Consider the following 20,596-nt stretch of genomic DNA (forward strand, 5'->3'; position numbering starts at 1 on the left):
TAAAGGGGATGGCTTGTCTGTATACACAGCAGCAAATCAAATCACACACTGCTGTTGTTCCTCAGCGACAGGTGAAACGCAGCCTGCAGGAACACTAACAGCAGAGAGATAGCCACAGTGGAAAAAGGAGGTGATGTCATGTGTTTTTATGGGTGGCTGCAGTCCTTTTAATGATAGGAGCTCCACAGACAGACTCTGATCTATGCTGCAATTACAAGTGGGTAACTCAGCTTCGTTTTTATCAGCAAATGTGTTTTAGATGCCTTTTTATGGGTGGATAGTAAAAGAGAAAAATGGATAGATACATGTTTTCTATTGCAGCAGTCCCCAAACTTTGTTTGCTCGTAAACCTTTAAAGTGTAACTGGTTGTACGTGCACATGATCAAACTTACTGCAGCAATATTTTTTGTCATTATTTGGGGCACATTTTTACCTTGATTTGTTAGTTGAGGGCTAAGAGGTGCAATGAAAGTAAAATATATATATATATATATATATATATATATCACCAGCAGCTTAACCCTAAAGCCACAGGGGCACGAGAAACTGTAACAATATTTTGCTGCAGAGTCTTGTCGCTATGTGTGATCTGCACATTATGTTGACAATGCAAATTGTTTAGCATTGTTATTTTAGTGTGTTATCGCTATGTATTGATATTCATTAACTATTAACTTCACTGTTTTTAAAACATTTTGCCAAAAAGGACATAAAGTTGAAAGTTAACTAGCTAGCTAACACTTCTATACTAACAGATTAGCATGTGGTGTCCTTATAAGGCAACAACATGAGAAAATTAACAGGATAAAAAATCTTTTAAGTTCTTTTGGAATCAGAAGAAAGTTAAATTATTCATAAATTAGGTATAGAAAGAAAAGTTTGGAAGACTTTTTTACAGTATGAGAATATAAGACCGCATGAGACCTTCTCTGATAAAAGTCAAGGTTTTTTTAAACTTTGTTAAAATGTCCATGTAATGTTATTTGTAAGCTACAAGACATACCATGAGTACAAATGTCCGATAATATTGGTGGGCTGATGTTATGGGGTCAATAGTGGCCAAAAATGTGTTAATGTTGTTATCAGGTTTTTTACCTATCATGAAAGCCGAATAAATAATGCTTGGATTTCGCTGCCATTTACCAAACGATCACATCATCAAACTGAAGCGTGTAAACAAGCGTGGCTGCAGTAACAAGCTTGCTGTGCCTGACTAACAATATGTCTGTGGTTTGAAATGATTTCCAAGCCCACATGTATCAGTATCGGTTGATATCGGAATGAGAAATTGAGAGTTGGTAGCCTAGCCGCGCTAGACAACCCACGGCAACGAATTTAATTCTCTGCCAGGGTGGGTCGAGTTACCCTCCATAAGGCTCGAGGCTGGATTCTCCTAAAACTGGCCGGACCAATCACCATGAAGTGTAGAGTCAGAAGGCGGGTGTAACGAAGTGACGACAGAGGTGTGACGATTCTGACAGAAACAACCAGTGCACAATAAACAGTTATCTTTCGACTCGGCTTTGGCCACAGCCCTTAAAGATTTGAAGCTAAAATTCAACTTGAAAGATAAACAAAGGACGGCACTTAAGTGTTTCATTGAGAAGAAAGACGTATTTGGACTTATGCCGACGGGATATGGCAAATCCTTAATATACCAGTTGGCTCCATGGCTCCGCTGGTTGGGAAGCTAATGGGACTTAGCCACAATCCGCCGGTGCTCTCGGAACTACGTCAGCCTATTCGTTGCGTTGATTGGTTGTATACCTACCCAATTGCTGCAGAGGGATTTGATAGACAACCTTTTAGCACCGCCTCCCTCCCTGTCGAGCTTCCCTAGACCCTTGTGCCGTCAGAAACATGGGTGTAGCATGGCTAGGCTAGAGAGTTGGACAATATCAACATAGTGGTTATGGGTGAAAAATCCAATGTCAGGCATCCCTAACCATGAGTATAATAAGTAGTAAATTCATCCATTCTCTATACACTTCACCGTCATTCATTTGATAGTTGCCTCCACAAAGAGTCATGGAGTGACCCCGTTAAGTCAGTGTTTTAATAAAAATATTGATCCCTTGCATATCTGTACTTTGCAGCACCCCTTACCTTAATAATCTCAAAACTCTCAAAAGAGCAAGGAATCATTACTCTTTACTTCTTGTAGCATTCTAAAAGCATCGTGAAGGTTCAAATTTGATTCTGATTTTGTGATTTTTGTCTTGCACATTAATTTCTAAATCTGCACAAGAGCAGGAAAGACAGCCATGTTGAGCGCATGTGGTGGAAATAAATGCCATTTATTAGCATTGCTTGGAGAGCCCGAGATCTGACTACACAGATTAGTGGCTTCAGGGATGATACATTAAATTAAGGGCATCGGTCAATCATAATTAAAACCTCTAGGAAAATATGCAGCGGGGCCTGTCCTGGCATAGTCGAGCCAGGGGGAATGAGTATTAGAGAGCAGCTCAAGTGTCCCGCTGCCCTAAACAAAGGCTGAATCATTGCCTAAAATAGAGTCAAATCAGGATCAAAGGCCTGAAAGCCACAACGATGGGACCCTCAAATAGAATAGGTGTGACAAGGGGATGATTTTGTTTAGCTGGATGCACCCATGGGCCCCTCTCAGCTGACCCCTGTGGACCCCTGGAACAATATACTGATTGATATGACAGAAGGATTCAGCGGGACATGGATGTTCTTCAAGGGACGACAAAGATTTAGTGTAGTTGTGACAGATGCAAACAGGATTTGACATCTCTTACAACAGCTGACTGACATCAGGATTGCCCAAAAGAGAAATTCATATTCATATGGGACCAGTGGAGGCACAGATTTGGGCAGCTGGAGATAAAAGGGTCATTCTAGAATTGGAGGACATTTTACATCCCACCAATCAAAATACAAAAAATCCATGTACAAAATACTAAAACATGCAGCTGTTGTGTAAATGTACTTGTCCTGAGACCAAATCTAAAAACTAAAAAAAACAGGAGAAAAGAATGTTTGAAAATGTTTTTTAAAATACCAAATAAGTCTGGAGTTCCCAATAAAATGACATTTTTCTCTTGTCCCACCCCTCTGATGACCAAATTGAATCTCAAATAAAACAGCTAAAATTAAATTTAAATCTCTTTTATTTTTTCATTGATGTCTCTTGTAATTGTGGGGATTTTTTTAAAATCATCATAGTATTTTAAATAAAAATTAGTACTCATTATTCATAAATACTAGGTAATTCTTCACATAATATTGAACGACAGCGTTCAGTATTTATTCATAAATACTGAACACGTGTCCTACGACAACCCTGATAGGATGAACTTTTAGCTGGTAGAAGAAGACAGAGAATCAGATGAAACGCTGGAATTAACATCATCATTTTTCCTTTTTTTTTCCTAATTTGTCTGCATTTATTCTCATTGTTTAACTCCACAATAAGAGGTGCAAACACTTTATGAGACTGATGCATATTTTGCAGCCAAATATTTTTACATCATCAGTTTTCCAAAAAAAAAATAGGCAGAGCAAAAGCAGGTCCTCTCTTCTATTTTCATTTTCATAACATTGTCAGATTGAACATCTCACTCTACCTCATATTATCAGGATAAGACTAATTATTTTGACTGTTTTTCCATCAGAAAGTTTGTCCTCTTGGTCAGCGCTAACAGCTAGCTAAACATCTAGCATCTACTCCTGAGAAAAAGCTAACATTAGCATGGATTAGCAACCCTGTTACTGTGATTAGAGTAGAACAACAAATAAAACATGGAATAAAAATGTTACCATTGATGTGTAAGCTGAACCAATCAAGCCTTTGATAGTTTATTGCCTATAATTGATGAATATGCAGCAGAAAATTGTGAAAGAGAAGGTTTATTTTTCAAACAATTTGAAACCCAAATGTCCTCCAATTCTGGTATGACCCAAAAGCCAAACTTTTAGTTGCTATTAAAGATAAAGTGAAACCTCCCCTCAGTGACAAAACCTGCACAGAAACTTCTCTGTGATTGATTTTAGATTAACACTCAGTATTGTCTGCATGGCTTCCTTAAGTATTAAATACAAACTGACATCCCTTCATGTTGTTGTTGTTTTTTCCTCCTATGTAGCTGCACTGAGGGGGATCTGGAGTCTGGGAGGGGAGACGCTCGGCAGACACCGGATGCTGTGATTGGTCAGACGCTCCACGTTGCACAAACCTAAACAGCAGCGTAAAGCGGAGAGATGAGGATGAGGATGAAGCAGCCGGAGCGTCTTCATCACCCGATCCAGGCGCACGTAGCCCGAGGAGGGGTGGGAGAGAAACATCTAAACAGCGGCGATGTGCCTGAGAATATGCTCTTAAATTAAGCCTGCTGTGGGGGGGGAGACACAGCGTGGTTGAGTGGTGTGACAGCTAGCCAGCGACGCAGCGCCAGACAACACGGCGCTGTTTTCCACCATCCACTGAGGAGCATCTGCTGACAGGAAGAGGGGGGGAAAAACTGATCATGGGTTTGTCCTTCTGGTAGCTTTAATATTATCTGAGCAGAAGCGGCACGACACGTTAGTAGCAGCAAAAACAGAACAACAGCAGCTGCCTTACAATACAATGGGCTCCAGGCTGAGCAGGCAGAGCAGCCTGGACAATGAGAATTTCTCCAAAAAGCGACGCAAGCTTCTGGACGGCACCGGAGAGAGCGACAGGAGCAGCCGGGGCGGCGGAGACTTTCTGTTTGCACTGATGCTGAAATCCGACAAACTGCCCGGGATGCTGCGCAGGACCAACCACAGTCCGTACATGAGGAGAGTGGCGTGGATCAAGGAGATCCAGAAGCTGCTCCGTGACCGCAGCATAGAGCAGGCGACCGACGTGCTCAAATTACTGAGGAAGGTAAGAGGAAAGTCCGACAGAGATGCTGGTGCAGCCGCACGTCCTGACGGAGAACAGGATGCTCATGTGTGTGTGTGTGTGTGTGAGAGAGTCCACTTTGATGTGTCCAATAATGCCACAGGTGCCTCATCCTGCAGGCTCACGTCCTCTGACCTCTCACCTCTGCACAGCTCACCCCTGCCTTTGAGCTGTCCGTGTGTGAGAGTGTGAGTGCATTTGTTTTTGTAGAAAGTAGGCCACTGGCAGAGCTGTGTACCTGATGCTACTAGAGTCAGCATGTGACTCACCAGTGTTGCCTCTCACTCTGGGTGCTTTATGTTGACATCCCATTTGAACGGATTACCTGCACTAGAAATGAGGAAATGGTTATCCCAAATTTCATTGCGTCTGGATTGAAGCTGAAACACAAACCCGTCCCCCTCCTCTCCACCTGTCCTTGTTTCCTCCCTGATAGCCAGAATCTCAGCTCTCTTCAGGCTGTTCTGATGCTCCCATGCCCCCCCACCTCCATCTCGGCCCACTCTTAATGCCTCTCTCTCTCTCTGTCTCTGTCTGTCTGTCTGTCTGTCTCTCTCTCTCTCTCTCTCTCTCTCTCTCTCTCTCTCTCGGTGTAATGGCCTGTGCTCCAGCAGCAACAATGTAAGCCCTAGAGTCCTGCGTTCCCCCCTGTACGAAATATTATTCTTCTCCAAAAGGTTTCATTAACTCTTACTTTAAGGAAGAAGGTCACAGAAATAAAAAAAGAAAAAGAATCTAGGCCACTGCCAATGCCTCGCTTGTGTCTTTTTCCTACTTGCATGTTTCCTTGTAGCCGTCTGGCAGTGTTGTCTTTTTGAAGATTTTCACATGAGTTGAGACATCGTCAAGCCTCTCTGACTGACGAGCATCAAACACAAAACATCACGTCTAAAATGCACTGTCATCGAGCCGAAAACGCCGCTGGTTCTGTTGTTTTCTGAAAAGGAAACTGTATGAAGATGTCCATATGTGGCGTTTGTTGGAATGATGCACTTCTTGCTTTTCCATGATAACAGCTACAAGTAAGTAGTCGTGATCTAGAATGTGCTACACTCCAACACGCTGAGTGAGCAATATTGGATTTAATCGTGCATGCTAAGCCTTTTCTCGCCCGTGTTGTGTGAACACACATGAAAGATGGTGTAGGTCCATGGAAGATGAGACAGCATCCTTGGTGATCTCATTTGTTGTGTTACCCTCAGGGCCCTCCTCTGTCTTTTAGCTGTCGACCAATTCACTGTTAATTACTCTGAAGCCTTGACACAGGAGAGAGTGGAAGCTCCTTAATCAAGCCGAGGAGATAAACTAGCCAGGCCAGGCTCCATGACAGCCACATCACAGGGGACACGGGCTCACTTTCTCTAAATGAGCTCTACTTTTATTAAATGAGCCTCATTTTATCTTTACTCGCTGCATTGCAAGCAGGCAGATGTCTGAGATATTCTGCTCTCTAAATTTGAAAGGAGTTTGTGGCAGCGTTAATTGGTGTGTAACATGAGCTCTGCTCCAGATACGAAAAAGATCTGAGCTTTGCTGCAGATGTGGGAAGGATTCGTGGCTTCACGCCGCACTCGCACATGACAATTGATCACATCCAAACACAGGAGGGAGATATTTTTATACCTTGTTTCTCAGAAGGGCAGAAGCAGCTTCTCCCCCGCATTGGGTTCAGTCTGTGTTTACCGTTGCCCTTGTTAAAAGGAGAGCCGCTAATGTGGAGCTGCCAGCCTCCCACTCTGACTGTCTATTAAAGTCAATTGTGTTGCATCTGGGTGTGTGCATACTGTATGCAGCACCTCAAAGGCTTTCTTCTCTCATTTAAGTGGCATGGGCTGCATAAGTGTCTCCCATCGTAGTTTGCTTCATTAGGACCTTGAAGGATGGACGGGTAGATGAAGGAAGTTGTACAGTTCAGTACACATCAGCTGCTCTGCTGACCGCCGCTGGTCTCATCACTCTCAAAAGGTCGTTTGACATCTCCCCCTTTTAGTTGGTTTGATTTGTTTTTACTTCAGATCCTGACTTGAGATTCGTCATATTTATGAGTAAGCCGCCAGAATAGCTGTCAGTCCTGACCTCTTTACAGATGTATTTATGTGCTGCACAAATTTTAAATGAAATTTATTCACAATCCAACATTCTGAAGCGTAACCTACAATTTTTATGAGGGGAAGAGAATTTTAAACTAAGAAAAATGGCTTAATTGTAGTTATACAGACACATATATATTGGCAATGTCATACAGCTACAAGATGAAATGGATTTTGGAGTTTTTCCAGAGGAAGGTTAGTTGGCAAAAATCCCCATAATTTGATCTAAGGTTTTTAAGTCAGATCAGATGGAGTCAGGAGTGGGTTTGTGTGAGAGAAAGGTGTGTGCTGTGGCATGCTGGGATGTGCACCGTGGCTCGCTGCCATGAAGGTGTGATTATATATGCCAAAACACAGCGTTCCCCACGACTCCTCCTAGATTTCACTTCCCTACTGTAGATAAAAAAGCTCCTGTCTCTTTGAATGAATATTTAAAGCAAAACACTTCTTTTATCTCTCCATTCGGAGCCGTGATGCCCTTGACACAGCAGGGACCTGTTTTCATCCCTAGTGCTTTTCCCCCCCTCAGGTCCAAAGCAGCACCGTTAGATTCTTAATTGTGTCTTTTTATACCTTTCTGATGTTTATACTTTCTCATATCTTGTGTGCTTTTGTAGGATCTGGGTTTAGAAGGCACCTCACTCAACGACATCTTGTACAAAAACGCTGCCTTCCTCAACCTCGTGGACCCCATCTCACATGAACTGCTGCTCAGCTTGGCTCGAGAGATGCAGTGTCCTAAGAAGGTCAGTTATTTTCTCTTTCCTTTTTCCTCCAACGCTCAGAGCAGTCTGCAAAAATCAGGTTTGATGTTCCGCAAAAAGAACGCTTTCTCCTAAAAATATTTCCCCTCTCATTTCTTTTAGTGAAGTAATGGGCTCTTAAGATCAACGAAAATCTAATCTGAGGATGTTATCGACTCACATTTGTGCAGACAGATGGTTGAAAGAATTTGGGCAGACACGTAGACACAGAGAAACAGAAGTAGCGCTTCAGTATAAACTGTGCTCGATGCTTTCTGCTGAATTTTTCCTGCCTGAAAACTCAAAAGCTGGAGTGACCCGATAATATCAGGGAAATTACAAGGAATAAGCCCCCGGCAATCAGTCAAATTAGCACATTAAATATAAAAGCCTGTGTTTTGTGCACAGATGTGAATTCATAATTCAGTATGTACTAACCTCCAAAGGTGAATATTGAATTATTTTGATTGCAGGCAATGGCCACAACACCACTCATGAACTGAAATTACACGTGTTTACCAGTGGCTGTGCTGAATCTCACCTCTCCTGTGTACTTCCTGAGTTTCCCCCCGATGCGTGCTGCATGTGATTAGATTTTCTTGCTCCAGCAAGGCAGCTAAATTGCGTTTTGTTCAGGAGTAGCTCAAGGCTTCAAGAGTAATAACAAACCATTTTTTTTCTGCTCATGTGAAAGATGTTGCACTTACAGGCTGATAAGTTTTAGAAAATGGAGGAAACTTTGCAGGATTCAAAGCCTCCTCAGTGTGATACAATAAATTGTGAAGATGTTTTCTCTTGCATATACAAGCAGAAAATCTAATCGTGAAGGGTGCTGCTTCACTGCTGTTATTCTCTCTATTCTGTGAGCTATTAGCAGAACTCTTTGTGCTTTTTTTTCCCTCCACAGGACGCAGACACCATAAAGTCTTCTGATAAGATTTGCAGACAGCTGATCTATCACCTGACCCCACACTCAAAGTGGCTGAGGCAGAGCATGTCCAGACGGAAATCCCAGGCCTGGTAAGCCTCTCTGTCCAGACATCCAGTCTGTAATAAATCTGCAGCACCGCACAACAGCGAGCAGCGTTTGGCTCCATGTCGAGCAGGAGAGATTTCCATCTTTGTAGCTGACATTGAAATAGGACAGAGCTGGCCACAGGCTGACCTGACAGGAGCGTCATGGTAACCACAGCTGTCAGTCACGTCTCTTTTTCAGTCCCACGGCCCGTGCAGTGCATGTGCACGGCTGCTGGCTTCTCTTTTCAAAAGTGGCAGCAAAATTTGTCCGTCTGTTTGCGGAGGAAAAGCTGGGAGCATTGTATTAGAATGTAATTGTACTCATTCGGATGAAAGAGTGAATTGCTTTTGATGTGCAAATGGCGAATAGAGAATTAGCTTACGTACAAATGGGGTGTTTGTGTGCCAAGGTGTCGCTCAGTAATCCTATTCATGAACAGAAACAGGCTATCATAATTCTTTCTCATGTAATTGCGTGCTCTACAGCCGTAAATAATGCATTCATATTGTCGGGATGAAAATAAGCTGAAGATTGAGAAGGAGACAATGCGAGGATAGTGAGATCAGACAGGTTCATTCTGAGTCAGTCACAAACGCAGGAAGAGCTGCAACACATTTACGGGGATGTGGCAGGTTCAGACGCTTCACCGTCGATCCTGCACGGCCACGGTTTGTTGTGCTTGTGGACATAGTATAATTCAGGCCAGTAGAAAAGACACAAGATTTAACTGGCATTGACAGCATCTCTGCAAATGTGCACATACATGCGACTGCTAAGTTCTTATAGCTGAAGGGCTTTTTTTTTTTTTTTTTTTGACTTGGTCTTGTTGTTGGCTTCATAAAGCTGCAGAGAGACAGTCTGACACTGGCTGAGACAGCAGGAGCAACATGAATCATTAAACCCACCCTAAAACAGAATATTAATACAGTAGGTGTTGTGAGCTCTGACAGTCTCGCCGGCTGATGTGTTCGTGAACAAATACCTGTCAGCGGTAGAAAGACACGAGACGGGGCCAGTCTGCTGCTGCTGCTGACTGAGAATGGGAAATTCACCCCATAAACTGAATTTTTGGAGATGCTTTTTCTGGTGTGGCACTTATAAAACAGCTGGGTAATAATTTAAATTCTGACACAAAGGTCAGGCTGTAGCGTCTTGTGTTGTTGTGTCGTCCTGTCAGAGCTGCACTGTGTTTTGTGTCTATTTACAGAAAGATTTTGGGAACTAGACGTAATTGCACTCAAATTTAGATGATTGATACTCACTAATATATACATGTAGATGCTTTTAAATGGTTGCCCGAGTATTTGCCATGCATCTTAATGCATGTAGGTCTATCCGGAAATATCTTCATAACTCACTGAATTTTCCATTAATTTGCAAGTGCTTTGTTTTGTTATGAATGCAAAACCTGCTTTCATAATACAGGAAACTTGCTACCATTGCAGGTTCTCACATGAAAATGCTTCATCTTGTTACTCCACCAAGGAGGTTATATATAAAAAGAAATATATTATTTTTCTTACCACATGTGATGTCGTTTTGTTTCTTTTTTTTTTTTTATGAAATATTTCTTTACATTTTAGGTCACAACAACAATGCTATGCAGTTTTGCAGACCACTTAGCCACATGTTTATGCTCACTGTTACTCTCACATAGGTGCCACGAAACAGATTTAACACTTTAAAGTAGATAGTTTTTGACTACTGAAAACAATAAAACATACAGCGAAAGAGCTGATTGGCAAATATAATTTTCAACACCACCTCACATGCAGGCTAAAGTAGAAGCTGCTTCCCTGTGCACAGAGAAGCCTCTAGTCTGTGCAGCACATCAGCTCAGGCAGGTGTGTGACCAAGATTAGTTGGAAAAGAGTGAAATCAGGTATTCCAATGACAGATTTATGCATTTGGATCCGAAGTGATTTTATCTTCATGGGCTGTTTTCTATGAGGAAAGCCTTTTAAATATCAACATCACAGTCGATCATGTTCATTTAATTGTGAGAAGCCAGAAATGTTGATTGATATCCAATTAATTGTGCAGCCTGAAAACTGATGCTGCATTTCTTTTCAGAGTAAATTATGTTCCATTACACAGACTTGTCTTGTAGATTAGTCATGGATGACGAAAGTCGTCCAAGTTGTCTTTTTGGTATCAAGCAGCAAAAAAAGTTTCTTCGAGAGAACATCCAAATGCAGCACAAAAAAAGTGCCATTGTCTTCTGAAGCAGGTCAGAACGCATAGTCAGAACCCAAAGTGAGCATCTTATGAGTCTGGATAAACATGTGTGTGTATGTGCACTACCATTCAACAGTTTGGGGTCACTTAGAAATGCCCTTATTTTTGAAAGAAAAGCAGATTTTTCAATTAAGATAACATTAAACTAATCAGATTATACAGTCTAGACATTGCTAATGTGGTAAATGACTATTCTGTCTGAAAACAGCTGATTTCTAATAGAATATCTCCATAGGGGTACGTAGGAACATTTCCAGCAACCATCACTCCTGTGTTCTGATGCTACATTGTGTTAATCATGTTGAAAGGCTAATTGATGATTAGAAAACTCTTGCAGTTATGTTAGCACATGAATGAAAGTGTGAGTTTTCATGGAAAACGTGAGGTCTGGTCTGGGTGACCCCAAACTTTTTTAACAGTCGTGTATCTGTGAATGATGCCACTTGTGCTGCATATGACGCAACAGCTAGCAGTTAGCTCAGTTTAGCATTACTGATACTGAAAACAGGCAAACAGTCAGCTTGGCCGTCTTCAAGAGTTGCAAAATCTGTCTAATAACACCTCTGAAGCTTACTTGCTATGTCATGCTATGTTATGCTATGTTATGCTATGTTATCAGGGTTCTCGCCAACGCATTTCAGCGTAACGGGCCGTTACGCTATCAGTTTAAAAGATTACGCTGTGATTAGGGCCGCTACGCTGTTATTTTGACAGATAACGTCATGTGCGTTTGTTTTTATCGACTGGGTGCCTATCTAGGTTAATTTATGTCTCCCCACCTCAGCCGTACTTTCCTGTCGATTGACCCGTTCCCGTCTAAAATTAAGAGCCGCTTCCAGTCTCGGGGTTACAATTAGCATGTCTCGGTTGTTTCCGTGATGCCATGTATGGTGAATAGTGACCTAAATCATGAGCATTTGGAGCATCTGCGTGACGCTCATTGGCTGACATCTGGGCCGGCCGCTCGCGAGATTTAATGAAGGCTATTGTGCATGCGCGCGTGTGCGGGAGGACCTGCCGTTACACTGTAAAAAAATCCTGGTGAGAACCTTGGTTACGTTACGTTACGTTACGTTACGTTATATTGTTTTGACTTTGGTTTATGTGCTGTTCAACAAACAATATATAATATGTAAAACAGATTTAGGTGCTGGTAGAAAGATTTTTGACTTGTGTTTCACTCAAACTCTGCCAAGCTAACTGTTTCCCCCGTATTCATTCTTTATGCTAAGCTAGCCATCTTCTGGCTATAATTTTAAAACTGTCACACAGATGTGTAACCATATTTCCTAAAATGCGGAACTATTCCTTTAGCAATAGGGATATAACTGTCCACAGTAACAAGAAAAGCATGTCATAAATGTTGTTCTGGGGTGTATTTTACTCCTCTTTTTCTTCCATCTTGGTTTAACTGTAGGTAAACAACCCTCATCTGTACAAAAATGCAACAATCCCACGTCTGTGAGGTTTCTGTCTACTCAGAGGCCACAGAAACAGCTCAGTCCTTTTTAATGCCACTGGATTGTTCATCCCTTCATTATCCAGCATTAGCACTGCACACTGCTCGCTCTAAATACTGTATGCACTTTTCTGGCTGAAATGCCACACTGAATCTTACTGATCCTGTTAATCTATCTAACTAGTTTATTTGGGTTTTTCTCGAAACATATTTTTCTTTTCTTCACAATTAATGAAAGAGCTTGATAATCAGCTTGATGGAGGAGGTGACCCAGAAACGCTGCCGAGGCGCTCTCACCTTAAGGGTAATTTCATGTAAGCGTAAAATTGCCAACACTTTTGTAACCTTTTTTCTCTTTGATTTTCACACTGCTATCTCCTGTGCTCCAGTTGCCTGATTTGACCTCATTGTGACCTTTTTTTTCTTTGTCACCTGGACACACAGAAGCAAAATAACCAACACTAGTGGCTCAGCTTTCGCTTAATGTATTTTCAGTTTTGTCATCTCTTGTCAAATTTGCAAGCTTCATCTCTATTGTGCATTGTAGCGTACCATGCATGCTAAATCATCCACATGATGAAAAATCTTTTTAGTGGCAGCTCCGGCTTCAAACACCAGGAAAATACAGAATAAGACAGAGTTCCTACAGAGAGAGGACAGATGAGATCCTCAAGTCGGGTTTTTGACCAAAACATCCACCCCACAAAGAGGTATCAGGGTGATTTTCATGCGCAGAAACTGACTTTATTGATATGGACTGTGAACTGAGAGGTTAGATTCCCTGCAGCTTGAAGGACAATGCAGTGGTGTGAGTATGTGTGTGATTCCTATCAATCTGCACCGTAGCGCACACTCCTCTGTATGGCCGTACGAATAGAACCGCAGAAAAAGAACTGAAACTATAAGTGACGTGTCAGGGTGCAGATGTAATTAGACTGCTCATCTCATACCGATTGGCTTCACCCATCAGAGAGTTGAAATGACTAATAGAGCAAAGTTTGAACATAAATGACTCTGCAAAAAAAATAATAAAATAAATGGTGTAAGCAATGCAGTAATAGCCCAGGGGAGAGCTAAGGAGAAAATGAACTCCTGGAAAATGGGATTTTTATGATGGCTCTTCCTAACCAACAACTTGTTAACACAGTGCCACAAAGTTTTACTCTCTCATTTTAGTTAATATCATGTCCCCCTGTCTCATTTAGGATCTGCGAGGCCTTCAGATAGGAATATTTACTTTAATAAATCGTAACAACGATTGGATTTGTGCAGACTGAATTCAAATGCTGCCTCATTATATGAAATCACTGACACATGGAGACTGATGAGCCACACACGGAGACAAGAGGTGCACTCTGCTTCCTGAGTGTTTGAGTGGGATTATTTAACAGGCACCTTCATTATGCAATGTAAATTTAATTGATTTCTTAATTATTTAATGGTTATTTATTAGATTATTTGACCGTGAATACTGTTTGGTGTCACTGAAATGTTGATGCTATTGACTGGATTCAGTATTAAGTGTGATTCGTCAGCAACGCCACACCTCTGCACCATTTCTTCCCTTTAATTGTCTACCTATAAACCAGTTCTGTTGTTATCAGCGTTTCTGTGAGTGTAAAAACCACAGAAAGCCATCTCCTCGAAATTATCAGGGACACTCTTGTTTTCCAGTATCAGATAAATGGAAGGGAAGGATTAAAGAGGCTTCCAGTTAGGAAGAGTTTGTCTGAAAAGGACGGAGCTGCGTGATCAAACTCTATTCACACCTGCAGGGGAGCCTCTGACATGGCCATTAGGACTTGTGGCTCTGGTGAAGATGAGGTTTCTGTCATATAAAAGGGCCAAACAATAGAGAGAGGGAGGACTGTGGCTGACAAGAGTTTGATAAAGAAGGAGCAGGCCTGACAAACGGCTTCATCTCATGATTTTGTGCTCAACTGCTGATTAAACTCTGTCGTATCCTGCTTTCAGAAGCAGACATTATGCTTGTAGTTTTGTGTTTTTTGCTGTTAATGCAAGCATTTCAGCTCATCAACCCATCACCTCCATTTAAAATGAGGCAGTTAATGCTGCTGAGGGCACATCCATTTTCAATGTGACAAAAACACTTCAAAGCATCACGAGTGACAGGTACTGCAGCGGGTGTCAGAAGGCACCAGAGGATGCTTTAATTCCCTCTGACACAGAATCAGCATTACAGGCCACTTCAGCAACAGCACAAGTTAAACACACTGCGTCCTCTTGGGGAGGGTGGAGATGGGCACTGGTAAATGCGACTGACGGAAAACAAAGGGGCAAGGGACTGTGTAAATAATGCATAAATATTTTCAGCTGCGATGTTAAACTATAGCTACAGAAAAGGTTCAGAGTTAAATTCAGATACAACCACAAATCCTGCCTGTATTCCACAATATCCTGAAAGGGGTTTAAAGGTTTTTTGTGCTGAGTCTGCATGGAAACAGACAAATATCCTGCACAGAATAAACGTATACATTAAATAAAGCTTCCTGCAATATCCAGCATTTACTTTTATAAGTCACCTCAGTATATACAAAACAGACCCAGCTGCAACTCCAACCCAGTTAGACAGTTCCTACCGTCACCAGCCTTCCAGTGGTGATATGAAAAAGATTTGATCAGCAGTAAAATGCACATTTTAATCAATCAGATGACTGATATCAATCATGTAACACTTTTAAACTAGGGACCAAAGCCTGTAACACATCTAGGTGATGCTTAGCAAACATTTGACTAATGATTTAAATCTGGATGTGGTGTGAATTCCTGTTGCTCAGTTAAGTCAGAATGAGCCCCAAGATTGAAACCACCTTGTGTAGATCACTGAAATGCTGCCAAAGGAGTCTGTGAGTTATCAGGGCATGCACCCAGACACCAGGATGTTGATAGCAGATCCTTTGGGCCTTGTGTGTTGCAGTGCGGGGCCTCTGTGGATCAGGCTTATTTCAGCCCATCATATGATCAGATTGGGGCCTTGGGAGTTGAGAGATTGGACTATGTCTGTAAACAGTGTCTATCTGGGTGGTACGAAGCAGCATCCACCTGAATGCAAGGATGCAAGGCTTCCAGCAGAATATTGTGTTGTGAAGAGATGATAAATGTTCTTCTGTTGTTTTAGTCTTGTGGCTGATCAGTGTATGCCACCAAATGAACAGATTTCCAGTGACATGAAAAATGGCAAATTGTCAGGTTCATTCATTTGATGAGCCTCTGAAAGCCAAACACGTCCTCTTCTTATAGAAGGTTTTTTTTAATCAAACGTTTGGGACGGATGTACATTTCCATGTTGCTATATGACCCTTTAATCCAAAGAGACAATATCTATTTAGCCAAGCAATGTGGTGGAGTTATATGACAATCGGCGTATGTTTGTCCTTCTGTGAATCTGTGAATCCTTCTGTCTGTGCACAATGTTACTCAAAATGGAATAACAGGTTTGAAAAAATGAGGACCACCTCATTACATTTTGGCAGTGATGCAACTTATAGTCTGGATCCACAAATTTGTTAAAGATTTCTGTATCATTGTGAGATAACAGCACCGCATCACTGTAACTATGACGATCTCATGATTGCAATCCTACTACAAATCCACCGTTAAGGACTTATCGGGACTTATCTATTGGAAATGTTACAAGGAACAATTGATTAAGTTGTGGGGGTGTTTCTGAGTCCCATCAATTCCCACCATCCGCTACATATTTAGGTCATGCAATTTGGTATGTACACATGCATAACACACGCCTGTGCTTAGCACAAGGTCATTTTGTTTGTGGGTACATCTATTAAATGGCCATATTCTGTGTTGCTGTGATTTCTGATCATCAATAACTACTAAAAAAATGGTGCATTTCTACACAAATGTGCTGCATTTCTGAAATGCCGTATGGGGGAATGAGCAGCCTTGGTGGAAAACTGTGCTCTGTGAGTGCTTTGCTTGTTTGCACTGTTGTCAGTTCAAGGTCAGATTCCTGGTACAACATTAATATGCAGTTTTTCTTTATCACTTTATCAAACCTTTGACTTGAACATATTAGTCCATTCTTCTTTGATTCAGCAACTGGGCCTTTCCTAATATGTTTGGCTTCAGTGCACCATTGTCTTTTGTGTTTCTAACCATTCTTTTCAAAAGCAACAAGAAGAGACTCATACATTTCAGAGTACTTGCAGAGGCTAATCAAAAGTTTGTCCTGAAATGTACTTTTTTTTCTGTAACTGGATTCCAGTTCATTTTGGGATAATGGCGATAAATGAATGCATGAAGTACTGTGACTTAATGACTGATGATTTCATTAAGTCATAGTGACATAATCATTTATTTATGGTGAGCAACAAGAAGGCAGAATACATTATGCATTAATAAATAAACTCAGAATTTTTGCTTTGCCCGACTTTTTGCTAGATTTCACCAATATCGGTCATCAGGAGGCAACTTGCTAACAGAGAAACAACTTTTTCATTTCTTGTCTTATACATAAAGTGTCTAAGAGTCTTCTGTTCACTTTCCATCTCCTAAAACATGTCATAATTTCATCTTTTAAGTAGGAAACTGTTCATGCTCTGTGCTATAAGGAGCTCTGTGCTCGTGGCTCTCCAAGCTTTCAGCTCATGCTGCTGGTCCACTCGGATGTTTTGGCTCCTCTGTTTACACTAGTAAATCCTCATGCTGCAGTCTCTGTGTCAACCTTCCGCTCCAAGCCGGACCAGTCACCCACTCTTTCATAAAACACAGGAAACACAACATAAAACCACAGCTTGCTCCTAAGGCACAGTTAGAGGACTTATTCAGAGATCCTTTAATCTTCCTGCTCAATCCCGTATTGACTTGTGTGCTTAAATGTCAAAGAGTCATCTAAATAATCTTACTTTCTTTGTCTTTATCTTCTCCAACAGTCTCAAGACAACTCTACAGAAAAAGCTGTCCAGCGACACTGTTGACTTGTCCGGTATCCCTCTGTCCACTCGAGATGTCCGCCAAGTCGCCTTCTACCTCCAAAACAACAGAGACAGTGTGGTGGCTGTAGACATCAGCTTCACCGAACTCCACGACGAGAATCTGAGGATTCTCCTGCCTCTTCTGGCCTCACTGCCCAAACTCAGCACCCTGGCTCTCAATGGGAACCGGCTCACCCTGTCTATACTCAAAGACCTCACAGAGATGCTCAAAGACCCCAAGAAGTTCTCCAGCCTGGCCTGGATAGACCTGGGAAACAACGTGGACATTTTCACCATGCCTCAGCCGCTGCTGGTCGCGTTGCGTCGACGCTGCAGCCTGAAGAGCAGCCTGCCCACCATCTACGAGTACACAGAGGGCCAACCCTACTGCTACCACCTGGAGACTTCCATCGAGGAGCCCAGCCACTACGAGGAGGAAGAGGAGGAGGAAGAGGAGGAGGAAGAGGCAGAGGTTGATGAGGAGAGCAAATTTGAGCTGGAGCCGTGGGGTTTAGGGGAGAAGCAGCTCTCCAAAGACTTCACCCTTCACTACTGTGAGAGGTGATGGGAGTGTTTTCTCTCTGAGGCTTCAACTGTGGTTGAAATGTCGTCCCACAGCACTCTGTTACTTCCTTCGCCTTCCTGCCCTCACACCACGAGCCCAGTCACCCTTCGAGGCGCGAGGGAGATCAGTGCCCACATTGTGAACTTCTTGTCCCGACACGGCTACCAAGCTATTCCTAACCATCTCTGAGTTAACCCACACAAGACAGTGACAATGAAGTGACGGCAGACTTACTGTGTTGGTGGATGGTGCTCTTGGGAACAAGGTGCGGTTTCATTGGAGGGGGGCTGGAAGAGTTAATGAACCAGTGCTCTCTCTCTCTCTCTTTCTCTCTCTCTCTCTCCTTCCCACTCTCTCTCTCTCTCTCTCTGTCTGTGATAGTGGCAGCTGAGGAGCCAATCTCAAGGAGATTTAGATCAGTTGGTCGGATGGAGGAGCAGCATCCCGGCGGTAGCTGAAGTGGAACTCGAGCTAGTTTGGAAACAGTGGGTCCCTCTGGGTTCTCTACCAGGACTGAGACTATCTCTGGCAGGCAGGGCCTAGCTCCACATTGTGTGTTCTCTGTTAATCTCTCAACAAAAGCTATGACACAAGTTCAACAGACTATACAGCCGACGACCCGTCACGTGACGCTGGCAAAACTGCTAGGTCGACTTTTTGCGTTTTCCCCCCCTTTCCAAATGTCCACTTGTGAATACCCACGCAGCCCTTGTGTAGATGTAAGTGAGGGCACAAAACATGGCCCTGTTGTGTTTCCACAGGCTATTTTTGTGCACTTTGATGAACAAAGCAATCTTACAAGACAACAGGTAGGACTGAACAATGGCTAGCTGTCACTGATTGTTTTTGTACTTGTCTGAATGCTGATATTCACCTCTTTGTAATTACTGAGCTGTTGTAGTCATCACCACATTGTTTTAGTGCATTTATGACACTTCAGCCAACTGTTAATATGGGCCACTGTGTCCGAGCAGAGCCCAAACTGCCCTTCCTACTGCCGTTCCTCTCTACAGTTGTGTTGTCATCTCCATTTATTGATGCTAGACTTGTGTTTGTTATGAGCCACAGCCATGACTGTTATCTATTGGTTATAGTCCGTCTACAAGTAGCACATAATGATTAAGTTCGACTGAGCAAAATACTACAATGCACTTTAAGGCCCTATTCTTTGGATGTTCCGATCCACCACAGCATACACTCAGTGTACATTGTTTATAAGTATTTGCAAAGCAGAAGCTGAAAGTATACCTCTTTAAGAAGAAATGATGACCAAATGGCTCATGATTGTTAGAAGGATCATTAAAATCAACACCACCGGATATATAATAAATGTTTAATGTGTGTTATATATGTTTGTAATCGTAAATTGTCTGGTTGCTGCTGTAATAATTTGTGTTATTGTTTTGGTGTTTCGTCTCTCGTCCGACTCGGTGATTATAAAATGACTCTAATGACTATGAAACTGAGCCTAGTGACCTCCTGCTATAAGCTTGAACAGCAAACAAAAGGGAACATGACTGATAGGATTATGCAATAAAGCAGAAGACAGTTCAGTAAATGTAGTTCAAAGTCAGAGCAGACACCATTCACGCTGAATGTTCTGAGTGATGGAGAGCGATGTCCACTTGGTTTGTAGTTTATGTTTCATGTGTCAATGTCAAATTCTTCCTTGTTGTAGCCTGTGTGTATTTGTCTCATGCCAAACACTGACTGCCAATAAAAGAACCGATCCGAATTGAGAAGTGATGTCTGGTTTTATTTTGATTACTTCTACAATACGAATAAAGTGCACTGAAGGGTGGCAACATCTGGGTCACCAGTTGAACCCGCAGCTGCTCAGTGAAACAAAAGCGAGGATTTGTTGTTGCAGATTAGTCTGCAAATAGGGCAATAAAGGAAATCAGCTCGGACCGTGTTGTTAGGGATTGGTTGCTGGAGTGTTGCTCTTGTTTCTGAGCCAGCGGATCATCTGTGCCGTTGTGTGCTGTCAGGGAAATGCCTGAGCCGCCGCCGCTTGCCAGGGAAAGCCAGGGTGGTCATCGCATGAGGCCCTACCCATGATCCTCTCCTGGCAACCTTTTGTTCCTGCTGCCAGACATGGTAATGTGGCATTTGCAACAGGTGGCTCCTATAAGGTCAGGGCACAGTGTGACTGTCACACCCCCTGAGGTCCAAATACCCTGTGACAGGGCAACAGAGCCCACCCTAAAAACCACCAGGAGCTTATCATTTGACCTTTTCCTTTCAGGATTGATTTATTTTCCCATATTATGAGTAAAATAACAATTTCCTCTACGTTAATGGGGGATTTATAGTGGGCTGTGGGTCTTTGAGCTGACAGAAAGTGCGTCAAACTTTCACTCAGGAAGCTGCTCTCGTGTTTGTATGAGTCACTACTAGATCTGATTATCTTGCTCCAGCTGCTGCATCCTCTGGCACTAAAGTGAAAAATAATTTATGAAAAATAGCACAGAGAAGTCACACAGACTGCTCTGAATATAGTTTGGCACAGAGGAAAGGCTTTACAGAGCCGATTTCAATAGCGGTGACCTGAGGTTAGAGGGATTGCCCGACCAGCTGGGGACCACATTGATGCATCTAAGAAAAGACTTTCAATTACTGGCAGTTTGTCA

General features: G+C 42.4%; 1 protein-coding gene across 1 annotated transcript; it reads left to right on the top strand.

Moving 5' to 3' along the window:
• The first annotated feature begins 4,175 nt into the window (after positions 1–4,175).
• lrrc75ba (leucine rich repeat containing 75Ba) lies at positions 4,176–19,705 on the top strand. The gene is made up of 4 exons (XM_022196917.2): positions 4,176–4,877; positions 7,603–7,731; positions 8,636–8,748; positions 17,357–19,705. The coding sequence occupies exons 1-4, from the start codon at positions 4,596–4,598 to the stop codon at positions 17,961–17,963; spliced, it is 1,131 nt and encodes a 376-aa protein (XP_022052609.1). The 5' UTR covers positions 4,176–4,595; the 3' UTR covers positions 17,964–19,705.
• Positions 19,706–20,596: the final 891 nt, after the last annotated feature.

The sequence above is a fragment of the Acanthochromis polyacanthus genome, chromosome 7 (genome assembly GCF_021347895.1).
Source record: "Acanthochromis polyacanthus isolate Apoly-LR-REF ecotype Palm Island chromosome 7, KAUST_Apoly_ChrSc, whole genome shotgun sequence".
Classification (NCBI taxonomy): Eukaryota; Metazoa; Chordata; class Actinopteri; family Pomacentridae; genus Acanthochromis; species Acanthochromis polyacanthus.

Coding starts and splice junctions, on each gene's coding strand:
- lrrc75ba (XM_022196917.2), top strand. CDS start 4,596: ATGGGCTCCAGGCTGAGCAGGCAGAGCAGCCTGGACAATGAGAATTTC. Junction 4,878..7,602: donor TGCTCAAATTACTGAGGAAG/GTAAGAGGAAAG, acceptor GTGCTTTTGTAG/GATCTGGGTTTAGAAGGCAC. Junction 8,749..17,356: donor AGACGGAAATCCCAGGCCTG/GTAAGCCTCTCT, acceptor CTTCTCCAACAG/TCTCAAGACAACTCTACAGA.